The sequence below is a fragment of the Macaca mulatta genome, chromosome X, assembly GCF_049350105.2.
Source record: "Macaca mulatta isolate MMU2019108-1 chromosome X, T2T-MMU8v2.0, whole genome shotgun sequence".
In the NCBI taxonomy this organism is placed as follows: domain Eukaryota; kingdom Metazoa; phylum Chordata; class Mammalia; order Primates; family Cercopithecidae; genus Macaca; species Macaca mulatta.
This window is the reverse complement of record NC_133426.1, coordinates 55223264-55238318: the sequence shown is the minus strand read 5'-3', so window position 1 is coordinate 55238318 and position 15055 is coordinate 55223264. Positions and strand designations below refer to the sequence as shown.

Genomic DNA, 15055 nt, shown 5'->3' with positions numbered 1-15055 from the left:
GAACAGCTGCGGTCTGCAGCTCCCAGCGAGACCAACACAGAAAGCGGGGGACTTCTGCATTTCCATCTGAGGTACTGAGTTCATCTCACTGAGACTGGTTAGGCAGTGGGTGCAGCCCCTGGAGGGTGAACAGAAGCAGGGTGGGGCATTGCTCCACCTGGGAAGTGCAAGGAGCGAGGGTTCTCCCTCTCCCAGCCAAGGGAAGCCATGAGGGACTGTGCTGTACTGCCCAGATACTATGCTTCTCCCACAGTTTTTGCAGTCCACAGACCAGGAGATTCCCTCACGTGCTAACACCATCAGTGCCCTGGGTTTCAAACACGAAACTGAGCAGCTGTTTGGGCAGACACTGAGCTAGCTGCAGGAGTTTTATTTATTCATTCATTTATTTATTTATTTTATTTCATACCCCAGTGGCACCTGGAACCTCAGCATGACAGAACCCTTCAGTCCCCTGGAAAGGAGTCTGAAGCCAGGGAGCCAAGTAGTGTCACTCAGTGGGTCCCACTCCCATGGAGTCCAAGAAGCTATGAAACACTGGCTTGAATGTGTCACTGCCAGCACAGCAGTCTGAAGTCAACCTGGGATGATGGAGCTTGGTGGGGCAAGGGGCATCCACCCTTACTGAGGCTTGAGTAGGCAATTTTCCCCTGACAGTGTTAAGGAAGCTGGGAAGTTCAGACTGGGTGTAACTCACTACAGGGCGGCAAAGTGGCTGTGGCCAGACTGCCTCTCTAGATTCTTCCTCACTGGGCAGGGAGGGCAACTGTGAAAGAAAGTTAACAGCCCCAGTCAGGGTCTTATAGATAAAACTCTCATCTCCCTGGGACAGAGCACCTCAGGGAAGGGGCAGCTGTGGGCACGGCTTCAGTGGACTTAAACGTTCTTGCCTGCCAGCTCTGAAGAGAGCAGTGCATACTGAAAAGGTTTTGCAGCACAGCGCTCGAGCTCTGCTAAGGGACAGACTGCCTCCTCAAGTGGATCCCTGACCCCCCTGCCTCCTGACTGGCAGAGACCTCCCAGCAGGGGTCGATCGACATCTCATACAGGAGAGTTCTGGCTGGCATCAGGCCGCTGCTCCTCTGGGACAAAGCTTCCAGAAGAAGGAGCAGGCAGCAATCTTTGCTGTTCTGCAGCCTCTACTGGTGATACCCAGGCAAATAGGGTCTTCAGTGGACCTCCAGAAAACTGCAGCAGATCTACAGAAGAGGGGCCTGACTGTTAGAAGAAAAGGTAACAAAGAGAAAGCAATAACATCAACACCAACATAAAGGACCACTACACAAAAACCACATCCAAGGGGAGGGAGAGCATTAGGACAAATACGTAATGCATGTGGAGCTTAAAGCCGAGATGATGGGTTGATAGGTGCGCAAACTACCATGGCATATGTATACCCATGTAACAAACCTGCATATTTTGCACATGTATGCCAGAACTTAAAGTACAATAAAAAAGAAAAACAAAAAAGAACAGTGCCCAGTATATCACATTACAAGAAATGTTAAGAGACATCTTTCTTATAGAAGGAAAATAAAAACAGGTAGAAATTTTGATCTAAACAAAGGAATTAAGAGCACCAAAAATGGTAATAATGTTAAGTATGTAAGATTATTTTCTTCTAATTAAGGGTTGTACTCACGTATGGATGTTTCTGCACTTGTTTTTTTTTTTTTTTTCCCAAAGTGAAAGCAAGTTGATAAGTTGATTAACAAAGTAAAGGAATAAAAGAATGGCTACTCCATAGATAGCGCAGCCTCAAGGGGTGCTGTTGCCCACTTTTATGGTTATTTCTTGTTGATATGCTAAACAAGGGGTGGATTATTCATGCCCCCCCCCTTTTTAGACCATATAGAGTAACTTCCTGACAGTGCCATGGCATTTGTAAACTATTATAGTGCCGATGGGAATGAAGCAGTGAGGATGACCTGAGGTCATTCTCATTGCCATTTTGGTATTGGTGGGTTTTGGCTCGCTCCTTAACAGCAACCTGTTATATCAGCAAGGTCTTTATGACTTGTATTTTGTGCTGACTTCCTATCTCTTCCTGTGACTTAGAATGCCTTAACTGTCTGGGAATGCAGCCTAGTAAGTTTAAGTCTCATTTCACCCAGCTCCTATTTAAAATGGAGTTGCTCTGGTTCACACACCGCTGATGAAGATCCATCTTCTGGAACTTCCTCAGACTGAATAGGGCCTATGATATTCCTGCCTAACCGTGAGGGTTTCTTGCATTCAAGGTAGAGAGGAGCTCAGTCAGAAAGCACCAGTATAGTAAGGTCCACTCATAACTCTTGAGTTTCAACAAAAGGTGATATCTGGAAGATTAATAGGTGTTTAAGAAAACATTCAGTAAGCTTGTCCTATATTCCTACACAAAGAATATAACAGCAATATATTCCACAAGAGTAAAGCAAAATAAGTACAGTTATTCCAAATAAACTAAATTAGAAGGCTTTTCATGAACTGGGCAACTGTTGGAACTAAGCTGGTGTGGGGTTGTTAGCTGATTACAATGTGTAATTAGAATACTGATCCAGTATTCTAATTAGTGATTAGAATACTGATCCAGATTTTTATATTACCCATCCCTCTTGTTTCTGCTGAGCAACAGTCAGAGACCACTGGTTTGGTTCACAAGAATAAGCAGGGCTACCCTAAATTGCAGAAATAAACTTAAAAACAACTGATGAGACTAGAATCTAACAAGTATACCATAGCTTTTGAAACATAATATTTCCTCTCCAGTTTCCCATTTTTACTAAAGACAAATCATGGTAAGACAGATTTGCTTTATTATACTTGGCATGATTATTTGTATAAAGTGCAGCAAAAATAATTATTTTTCACATAAGCTCTTTTTAAATTGGCATTGATGGAACTCTGTTCCATAGAAGGAATTTCAGATAAGACTTTTTTAAAGCCGAGCCCAACCATGGGTTTGTACCCTTAAATACCTATGAGTTGGGTAATTTTGTCCTCTCGAGGTCCCAAGATAACTTGGGGCTTCTGGACCTGTCAGAAAGTGACATTCTTTACTCACTACCGGTCAGAAACCCTGCACAGGGACTGTTGTAGGCAAGGTATGAGGCCAGTTCCCCACAGGGCTTTTATTGGCTCTATAAGTCAAGTTTAATTCCCTAAAGGAAAACACACCATTCTAGTCAAAACCTTGGTAAAATAATCAATTTCTCCAACTGTTTCCTGTTACAAAAGAAAACAGATTCTTACTGCACTTATGCAAATAACAATATTGCCATAAGTTAAGAACACTCATGACTAGTTTCCAAATTCTGGCAAAATCGGGCAGACAGAAACAAATATGCTACAAATTTTGTTCACAGGAGTATATTTTACTCAACTTCTAAAAGCCGTGAATAGCGCAAAAGAAAAGTTTCCTTGACTCTGAAAAACAAAACAAAGGATCAGCAGCATTTTAAGCAAAGTTAAAATATTACTTCAGTTTTTCATTGGTTCAGTGAATTTAGTTAACTCTTGTTTTGGTTTTGCTTGATATTCATGAACATTTTAGCTCTTCATGAGAGTTCTGAAAGTTGTTTCCCGTATTTTAATGCTACAATTTCCAAAGTTATCAGAAAGCTGCATTTAAGAATCCTTGCTAGAGTTCTATAGTGGATTATAAACCACCTTCTAAAGAAAATTAAAACAAGACAACAATTTTCTGTGGATAATAAAGTTTTAGGGCAGCCACTAGTAAAGCCACAATTGATAAGGAAATTTGTTACCTCTGTGGTATACAATTATTTATGTAACAATTATAATTATTAATAACATACATTAAGTCATATTAGAATTATAGGGGTTTCCCATAACTTTGGAACATATACCAATAACATATTTATGCAAATTTAGTCCAAAGAAAGCAAAACACTTTTTCACATTTGATAATGCTTCCTGTATGAATATAAAATAAAAACATTTTTATAAAATAAAAATATAAAATAAAAACATCCCTCCTTTTAAACAACCAGTCATTTTACTTTAGGACAAGAATTTATCATACAAGATCCTTTTGCATATAAAATAACTTTCTTTATAATCTTCTTTGTATAGCTAGAGGGCATGGCTAATTCCACATGTCCTGAGACCTCATCTAGAATCTAATGGCTTTGAGGTAGGTAAATTGAACAATTATTAAATGTTAAAGAAGCAGTTTATGACTTTAAAGCATTTAACAAACTTAATATCTGACCTGCATAATTTAGACTAAATGTTTTTATTTTATCAGTAATTTTTAAAACTGCTTTTATTTCCCAAAGGTTACTAAAGTTACATAAACTAAAAGGCATTACACTTTTTATTTTGCTTTTAAAATATTTGATTTAAATGCTTATTGTTAAGCCAATTAATTAGAGCTCTTTTATATAAATGTTACACGCAACACATATATAGCTACACAGAAAGACAGAAGATGATTACTGCAGTAGTTGTAAGATTTTTCATTTGCCAGTTTTTAAGTTTCTTAATTGGATTACTGGCTTTAGGGTGGAGCCCTTGGAAGAACAGGGCCAGGAAAGGGGTCTCTGGTGCCTCCCAAGGAGTCCCAAGGAGTTTTTCCCAAGGAGTCCTGTCCTGGCTATTAGAGCTTGAACATCTGCTTTTAGCATGTTTTAATAAAGTCCTTTTAGTATTTCTTATGCCAAACGGCCGATATTTCTGGCTTTTGAACTTTACTAAAGTTAACCTCTCAGGCGCTTAGAGAAAGGAAAATTTAAGACAGTCTGTGGAGAAGAAGATAATTGACAAAGTTACGCAACACTAAACCAGAAACGACTTACTTCCTAGGTGAGGAATATGAACTCGGACCACCACTGCGAAAGTCCCATACCTTAGCTAGTGAGCTACAGCCCGCAGCAGTCTTCAGCTTCTTTCCCAGAAGGAGTCTAGAGTAGTTAATTTTGAGCTTGCAAAGGCTTTTAACTATTCAGTATGAGTTTTAGAACTAACTATGACATGAACCCTAAAATTCCTGTTCCCTGAAGGCAGAGACCGAAAGAAAGTACGGCCACGTGGTTAAAAGGTCAAGCTCCCAAGGATGTAAAACGATGTGGATACTTAATCCGTTTTTGTTTGTTTGTTTGTTTCAGGGACCTGCAGCCAAAGAGTAGTTACTGACCAGCTTGCTGGGTCGTCTTGAAAAGCGGGCTTACAAGTGTTCTAAGCCCATGTTTTACGCTGAAGTACCCCTCAACACAGAAAAATGAATTCATAGAACAAAATACACCAGCTTAAGACTAGTCTTAGAACTAATTCTTTTTCGCATTAATCAAAACTTTACAGAGGAGATAAACACTGATTTTTTTTTTCAATTCATTCGATCGTTTACAGAGAGAGAGATAAGCCAGAAATCTGACTGGTAAGAAATTCTTACACTTTTGTCAGCATGACAGGCTTTTGGGTTCTCTTTCCTTGAGCAGCCCTAGTGATCTGGTTTGCAGCACCATCACCCTGGGGGCCAAGCTGCATCATAAAGGAAAATTATTTTTTTTGTTGTTCTGGCTGGAGCAAACTACGTGTGATAAAACATAGACATTAGCCACTCTGCTTAGCACCCAATAGCAAACTAGCAAGGCTTAAATTTGCCCCCAGATGGGCCCTGTCATCTTTAATCCAACCTCCGACTTAGAGTTTCAACACATGGTCTCTGGGCAAGAGGGTTGCCCTGAATAATAGAAAAGATAAGAAAGGGGGCTGGGCGCGGTGGCTCATGCCAGTAATCCCAGCATGTTGGGAGGCTGAGGTGAGCAGATGACAAGGTCAAGAGATGGAGACTGTCTGGCCAACATGGTGAAACCTCCGTCTTTACTAAAAAACAAACAAACAAACAAAAACTTAGCTGGGCGTGGTGGCACACATCTGTAGTCCCAGCTACTAGGGAGGCTGAGGCAGGAGAATCACTTGAACCTGGGAGGTGGAGGTTGCAGTGAGCCAAGATCACGCCACTGTACTCCAGCCTGGCAACAGAGCAAGACTTTGTCAAATAAATAAATTAACTAATAAACAAATTAATAAAATAAAAATAAGAAAGAGAAACAAAAAGTAGAGAAGGAAAGTATTGCCTGTGGCCGGGTGGGGAAAGCAAAATGATCAGGGAGGCCAGAGAAAGACCCACCCATTGCAGCGACATTGAAAAGTTCAGGCGGCTACTGTCGTCTGGCAGGGATCTTTTTCAAGCAGTCCCATCAGCTCTCAAGTTTCCCCTTTTGGAGGAGGAAAATGCTCCCCATGTCCCTCGATCCTGCACGTGCCTAATCCTGTCACCCACAGCCATCAGCAAAGAGTGCAAGCCAGATTAATTCAAAGAGAATAGCAGTTAACATCCCATAGTGCCGAACCTGTTCTTAGCTGAGAGGGACTTTACCGAGAGGGGCCTCTAACCCCCTAAATCTTAGAAGGGACTCTAACACTCCTAAGTTGGGCCTGTAACCCAAGGTCAGTCAAGTGTCCTTGCCTTTTATGAAGAGGGGCCTCTAATCTACTCTCTCTTAGGAGAGACTTTAACTCCCCTAAGTTGGGCCTCTAACCCAATCCCATCCTTTAGCCTGATACCCTGCTACTTACCCAAAGTCGTCCAATCAGTGCTGCAGTCTATTTCCTTTGGGTTGGGGAGGTTTCTTCAGTATTGTCCTGTTGTGGTTCACGAGAAAGATGTTACCAGACCCCACCACTTACCCAAAGTTAGCCTTTTGGTTGGGGGTGTCTGCAGTATAATCACTTCCGTGGTCGCCAGAGAGATGTTACAGGACCCCAACACTTACCCAAAGGTAGCCGTTGGGTCAGGGTTTCTGCACTATAGTCCCTTCTGTGGTCGCCAGAAATATGTTACAGGAAAGGGATCCTGACCTCATGTCCCAAGAGAGGGTTCTTGGATCTCACTCAAGAAAGAATTCAGGGTGAGTCTGCAGTGCAAAGTGAAAGCAAGTTTATTAAGAAAGTAAAGGAATAAAATAATAGCTACTCCACAGACAGAGCAGCTGCACTTGTCTGATTAGTGGTTGTAGTCATGTATATATGTTTCTGCTGTTTCTGTCTGATTCTGCCTAAAAACTTTCTCTTTATTTTAGAAGATCAGTTTATCAATTTCTCCGAAAAGAACACCCTCTGGGATTTTGATTGGAATTGCTTTGAATCTATAGCTCAGTTTGGGGAAACTGTATCTTAAGCATATTGACTCTTTTGATTCACGAACAAGATATATCTCTTAATTTTATTTCAGTCTTAAATTTTCTCTCAGCCATCTTTTGTACTTTTCAATGTGTTATAGGTCTTGAACTTCCTTATTCAGATTCTTCCCTTTGCAGTTAATATTCTTCAATACTATAATACATACCATTAAAAATGCCAATCCAAGTTTGTATTGATGATACACAGAAATACAATTAAATTTTTATATCGATTTTTAATTCTGCAACTCACTTATTGTTTCTAGTAACTGTTTTATAGAGTCTATCAGATTTTCTACGTGAAAGATTATGTTATCTATGAATCATACAGTTTTACTTCTTCCTTTTCAATCTGAATGCCTTTTATTTCATTTCTTGTCTCATTGCACTAACTAGATTCACCAGGACAGTGCTGAAGAGAAGTGAGTAGGACTGATATCCTGGCCCTTTTCCTTATCCGTGTGTGTGTGTGTATTTTATATATATATAAAATTGTGTGAAAAATTGATTCACACAATTATGAAGGCTGAGTCCCACAGTCTGCCATTTACAAGCAAGAAGGAGACCAGAAACCAGTGATGTACTTCAATCCAGATCCAAAGGCCTGAGAACTAGGGAAGCAGATGGTGTAAATCCCAGTTTGAGGGCAGGAGATGTGGACTGAACATAAATATATGTGGGTAAACATGTATGTTTGTACGTGTGTGTGTACGCTATGTGTATATCCTAAATGCAGTTCTGATAGTTTCTATTTTATTTTATTGTGTTTCTTTAAAATGCTGTTCTTGCTCATTACATTAAAGATGTAAATTACATTTCATCAACAACTATGTATTTTGTGGTAACCCTAGTGGCCCATATCAAATATGTCCTTTTTGACTAAAAAACAATGCATCTTTAAAGGTTCACATTAAACTTCAGATAACAGTGTTTGTTTTTCAAAAGGCAAGAGTTAATTAATACAAATTAGACCTCAGGAAAAAGGATCAACAGGTACAGGTGCCCTCTTGGTCATTTGCCATCCTGTGTAAGGCTGTTCTTGGGCTGGGGCTGGGGCGCAGTTAAATGTCATGTATTTATGATCCCTCTTCCCTCTATTTATGAGGGAAGTATGAGAGTTGTATTAGGTATGATAGTTAATTTGACCTCGAGCCTCAAGGACCCTTACTTAAGACGTCAAAAAGTTTAGGAAGGAAAAGTAAAAGAGCTGTGCAAGCCCCTTTCAATACTCAAGAAATCTTGTGGCTCCCAGTCAACAGAGGCAGGAAAGCCTCAGTCTACGTAACACAAGCTGCATCCGTATGCATGTCCGTTGCTGGGTGTGTCCATTATTGCGCAAGTGCCTTGCTGTCTGCTGTCTGCGCTCAGAGCTGTGCCCTGAGAGGCGGTCCTCCTGTCCTCTTCATTCTTTCTCACTGACTGGGACTCAGCTGGTAGGTCCGCAGATCAGTCCTCCTGGGAATTTAGTTGTGAGTGAATGTGAGGGGGCGCCAGCGGGCTTTGGACAGGTCCTGCGGCACAGAAGCCACAGTCCGTGGCTTCTGAGGGTAAAGGGCCTCGCGGTCGACGTCCGGCTCCTCCCAGGTCGCTACGCCGCATGGGCCTTTGTCGTCGTGGCTGGGCTAGGAAGAGGGAGGAACGTGGGCCGAAGAGGGGAGGAATCACGTGAAGATGGGGCGAGTGCTGGGCGTGCTGATGGAGGAATCTGAGTGCTGAAACGCCTGGAACTCTCAGAGGGAGGGCAGATTCCCCAGTTCTCACCTGGGCAGTGGCCTGGCGAAGTGGGCAGTAAGGAAGGGGCCTGGAAACTAGGAACACTGCCGCCTGATAACCGCGGCCCCGAGGTCTGCAGAGTGCCCCACGGCGGTAGAGAGTGAGGAGCACGCCCTTCACTCTGCTTCGCAACTTCACACCTCCGCCAATGACATCTCGGGAAGGAATGGGAGAGGCTGTGCGTTCCAACTTAACTTGATTTTAGGGGGGAAATGGGCCTAGTAAATGAGAGTGGGGCAAAAGGTAGTCATTCCGGTTCCAATTCTCCACCTGTATTTTCCTAGATGTCTTCATGATGGAGAGTCTAATTGTAAAACCAAAACTCACAGAGAAGTCCTCTGTCTTGCCGTGAGCCTTGCCTGCTACCAGAGCCATAACATTAATGACTTCGCAAGCAGCCATATTTGGCTAAATTAGATGATACCTGAAAAATTTTGAAAATATCTTAAAATTAAGTCCCAGGGTAATTGTGAGCTTGCTTGCTTTCCAGTTTAGCCATGGAAGTGGTCAAATGATACACTCTTACGTACATTTTCTGAATCACAGTATGCCACTTTCAGAGTGAAACATGAGTGGACATCAAAGAACAAGATCCAGATCTAGAGAAAGAAGAGATGATCAAGACTCTAATCATCCAATAGGGGCTGTGGTTGTGAGTATTTTAACATTTGATATTTTCTATTAGAAACTTATTTTTGTGAAAATGTTGTTGAACTAATATTGATATATTAATAAGGTTTTCCATGCTTATAAATGGTAATAATTGAATCTCGTGAAGTAAACATAGATTTGGATGTTTGCATTCTAATGTTACCTGGATGGTTATGTTTTTATATTCCCCAGAAATATTCTCTATGGCTTCCTTCTCCTGCTTATTCATAACACATTGTATACATCCATTCCAGCGTGGATTAAAATAGCTTCCCAAGTTTTTAAGGGTAACTCTTTTCTTGTAGTAACTATTAAGAATAAGTATATAGAATTGTGTAGGATAAAAAAATGTCTTTAGGCTTATTTATGGTAAGATATATTTGTATACTGAGTATATGTATGTTATTAACATGCATTATTAATAACAGAGCTTTTTATTTGCACATGCACTCATATTCCTAGGCCCAGGAGCCACCCAGTGATGACCAACTTCAACAACAGGAACCACCAATTGAAAGTCAGGATTATACACCTGGTCAAGAGAGAGACGAGGGAGCACTGGAGTTCCAAGGTGAAGGGTGGGAAAGAAAGAATGCCTATGAATGGAGGAGGTGTATGTATATATCATGTATTATGATATGGAAGTAAAAGGAGGGAAAAAAGCAATAGAAAGAGATCTCAAACATTGCCTGAAAATTGGCTGGAAAAGTGAAGAAGGCATAGTTTGCAGCCGGGGGCAGTCCCTTAGTATAATGCATTCGACCCCCAAGACTTACTTGTTATGCTTGCCAGAGCGCTTCATTAGCAAATCCAGGGAAACTATGTTTAATCTTAGTCAGAATTGTATACTATTTCACTAGTTAAATTTGATCTTAGAATATTGTCTGTCCTTTTTAGTAATTATATTAAAAGTTTAAGCAACTTGTAATAGCATGTGTAGAGTGTTAAGGCATTATATATATATACTATAGATCACATATATGAATATATATATCATATATATATCTCATATCCACACTAATTCACACCTTGGATTAAACTAGCTTGCATCGAGATATAAATCTATACATGATATGTGATATACACATCACATATGTATATCATATATAACACCTTGGGTTAAACTAGCTTGCATAGAAATATAAATCCCATTTGATAAGTAAGAAAACTGAAACTCAGAGATTGTGTCTTACCAAAGGGCACTTCACTGGTGGAGAAATAATTTGTATTTTATTCCAAAGTATGTATGCTTCTTACCATTTAGGTTGCTGTAAGAAAAAGTGAATGATTTTGCTCAAACTGTTTAATACTAAAATGTCTATACTGTGAGATAGCTTAGTACTGGCATAGGAATAGACCCAATTCAGTGGAACAGAATGTGATTCCAGAGAATGACTCAATGAATGATAGCCACTGTTTACTTTGATTGAAATTTGTGTATGGAAAGTTTAGTTAATAGCTGAACAATTCAGGATATTAGCATATAGGTAGCTGGTTCAGTATAATTTTTAAGTGGCTTTTAAAAGGTGGTTAAATCCTCTTATGGCTAGAAACATCAAAAGGTTAAGTACCTACAATTATCATGAAACAATTAGTTCTTCCAGGTATGGCATTTTGGAGCAAAATGTTTACATAGCTCAAGCTGTAGATTATTTTAGCAATTCACTGTTGAAAGAGTCCTAGAATTATGATGACAATAGTACCCATTAAATTCTTTCCATTCCACTTCCCATTATTCTTGCTGGAAGTCAATGATTTTGCTGTATTCACAAATAATTTTGCTGTTGTTTTAAGAACTTCGTTGTATATGGAATTCATTTATGGAAAGTAACATATAAGACCTTTGGACCGAAAAGTAACTTTATTTTAACAAAGTAAGTTTCTTGTTACCTCCACAGGTTAGGGTTATGGGTGTCATGACTATAAAATATGTCATATGCTTACAAATCCATTCAGCTAATTCTTCATAAAATTATAATTTAAATGTAATTTAAATCTTATCCATGGTGTAAATTTCTGATTTCCTAGATAATTGATGTTTATTCCCTGATTGCGCTGTGGTAAAATATAAGGACAGCACATTTTGTGCTTTGTTCTTACAATGTCATTTAAAATGGAGGTTTTTGTAATGCAGGAAAACAAATATATGAAATCCAATCCATCCACAGCCATACCACCCTGAATCCACTCAATCTTGTCTGAAGTCCAATCCTAGTTGTTGTTAATGTTGTCAAAACTAACTCTTGTCTTCCTGAACTCCAACACAGTTGTCATTTATTCTTTTTTATTTTTAATTTATGTTTTGAAAAAATATAAAATTTACAGAAAAGTTGCAAGACTATTATAATCAGCTCATATGCTTTTCACCGAGATTAACTAATGTTTACAGCTTTGCCACATTGATTTCATACCCACTATTCTCTTATATAGCCATATTCTCTTGGATAACCCCTGTATTTTTATTACATTTGGGGAATTCAACAATGAAAAATGCAGTTGTTTAATATATAGCTTATATTCAAATTTCCCCAGTTGTCCCAATAATTTCCCTTATAGATTTTTTTTTTCTGATTCCAAGATCATGCATTACATATAGTTGTCAATCCTATTTAATCTCTTTTAATCTGGACCAGTTCTTCACTCTTTCTTCGTCTTTCAGGACACTGGTATTTTTTAAGAGAATGGATCAGTCGCTTTGCAGAGTGTTCACCAGTATGGGCTGTATTTTTAAATACTTTTTTTTTCACTCAACATTTATTCACAGTGACTCATGCCATGCAATATGTAGGTTTTAGGGATGTAAATATAATGAGAGAGATGATTTCAGCCTTGAGCTCATAATCTAGTTAGACAGACTCAAATGAATCACTAACTTAAAATGATAAGTACAATAACGTATACCTACAGAGGGTTCAACTAAGCTGTCTGGGGCAGTTGTGGGAAAAGAAAAGGGTGATAACATTTGGAAAACTTTGTTTTCTTTTTCTGATAAGACTCCTGAAATAATGTTCTTGAAATTCTTATGCATTGCATGTATTACCACACTAGCCTATAGGCTTTTATTTCATAACATTGAGGGAGTGAATATTATCATTCTTTTATTTATATTTTACGTTTTACAACTTAAATTGGTAACCTTTTTTATTTTTACATGCTAGACCTGGCAGCCTATCTCTGGGAACTGACTCGGTCAAAGACTGGGGGTGAACGTGGAGATGGTCCTAATGTCAAGGGAGAATTTCTGCCAAATCTCGAGCCTGTTAAAATACCAGAAGCAGGTAAATTATTCATTAAAAATGCAAATTATGGGGTTTCTGTTTTCAAAAATACTATACATTTTATAATACAGAGGTACCACTACTGCTAATATAATTTAACAGAGTTCGTATATAAAGATTCTTTGAAAGATAGTTCAGTCCCCAAAAGCCTGACTTATAAACAAACAGAATCATAGATTCTACCACATTGGGTCAAAGTCACATTCAATTATAAAATGTGAAGGTACTTTCTTACTTTTTAGTGTAAGTTCCTAAACCAACAGCTAATAATATCAGATACTTTTATAAAGGTCTGCTTTTAATAAATACCTAATGAATTTGTAACAGATATTCATTGTATGAAACATGCTGAGGCAATTAAGTAGGCTTTAGTCCAAGCTCTAACAAAATTTCACTGACTTTGGGCAAATTCCTTATCTTCTAAACCCATATTTGCTCTTACAAAAATGGGTCAAAATCAAATATATTAAAATTTGAGTAATCAACTTAAGTATGTTTTATACATTTTTTTTCCAAACTTCTAGGCATTAATTATATGAGCTTCTGAATTTAATATAAACACTTAGTGTTTAGGGAAGAAATTATCTTGCATTAGTCTACTGCTTTTGCTCTACATTCCTGATCCATTCCATTAGAATATTTAGATTAAAAGTATTTTTCGGGCTATGTTCAGGAACCTATTGAACATATACTCATGAGAAGATCATTGCCTTAAATACATATGTTATTAAAAGATAAAAATATAAAATTATATGAGCATTCAATATAAAAAAATAAGAAACAGGCACAAAATAAACATAAGGGAAAAAATATATACTTAATAAAAGATAGGTATAAGTCATTAAGGGAAATAATTCAGCTAGTAAATAAAAGAGATTTTCAACATATCTATGAATAGAGGATCCCCTAGTTTGCATAATCTTGAAGAAAATGGACAAAGCCCAAGTATACACAATAAAAAATAGGAACAAGACAGGACAGATATTGAATGTGTAATATAATTAAAAGTGGATGCATTCTTGAGCTCTAAACAATTTTCACAATTTGATGCAATGTTTGATATGCTAGCAAAACATAAAATTATTTACTATACCACAGTAGTACTGAATATTTAAACATGATAACATGGATGAACTTTTAAAACTTGTCAGAATTTTCCATCAAAATTATTTATCATTTAAAAACAACAAAAAAAAATAAGCTATTGTTTATTTGTATTTGGCTTTTCTAGATTCCTCAGTCTCTTCTCTTTCTCTCTCTCCTCCTCTCCCTCTCCTTCTGCTCCCCCTTTTGCCAAATTGTGAGAATCATTACTATTTCTTTTCAACACTTCATCTATAATGATAATGGTTTGCAACCAGTGTGACGATATAATTTATTGGACAAACTGGAATATTTTTAAATGTGCAAAGAGGCATTATTGATAATTATACTAGAACCACAGGTGAAAACAGGGACAAATGGTTAACCTACTTAAAACAACCATATAAGGAGTAAACTCATCAAAAACATTTTAGCGTTTTCCCACAACAGAAACAAAACAAATATAATACTAGCCTTTCTATTTATGTCACTTAAGCACTTTCAAATGTAGCATTACTGTTTGAGCTATCCTATATTCAAAACATTATTTCAAATTTCTTTTGTTTCCTAAGTTTTATGTTTATGTTTGGCTAGTTGGATTTTTTTTCTAAAATTACACGCAGTTTTTAGTTTCTAGTTAAAACTTTCTTTAAATAGGTTCATTTGATCAAATCATTTTGAACTCAAACTCTTTCTCATACACTAGAAAAATGAGTGGGATTTTAAAATATTGTTAATACACCTGAAAGCCTACCTTCGAAGTCTCTATAGAGGTTTAACTGGATATAAGCCAGAGGGTTACCTTGTTATAGTTCATTTCATAAAACCAAAACTATGTCTTTTTTCAACTCGTAGTGTCATCAAAAAAAGTTCTGCTAAAAAATACTCTCAACTGTTATGTTTATCTTATAGGTGAAGGGCCACCATCGGTTTAAATGAAGACAAGCTGAAACCATACATGCAGTCTTTACGTTGGAAACTTGACCATTGAAATTCTCTCAATAAAGTTTCACAATTGTCTGCAAAGAAGTCTTGTGCAGCTTATGTTAAACTAGGAATAATTAGGTGTTTCATGCTTGTTTTTTG

At 38.1% G+C, this 15055-nt stretch overlaps 2 protein-coding genes across 2 annotated transcripts in view; both read left to right on the top strand.

Annotated features, from left to right (window-relative positions):
- Window positions 1-15055, top strand: part of ALAS2 (5'-aminolevulinate synthase 2) — a 421539-nt gene that overhangs the window by 26336 nt on the left and 380148 nt on the right. The gene's annotated exons all lie outside the window — the stretch shown is intronic.
- PAGE3 (PAGE family member 3) lies at window positions 9503-14998 on the top strand. Its single transcript, XM_015127543.3, has 4 exons — window positions 9503-9609; window positions 10071-10179; window positions 12767-12886; window positions 14882-14998. Exons 1-4 carry the CDS (start codon window positions 9526-9528, stop codon window positions 14902-14904), a joined length of 336 nt encoding a protein of 111 aa, XP_014983029.1. The 5' UTR covers window positions 9503-9525; the 3' UTR covers window positions 14905-14998.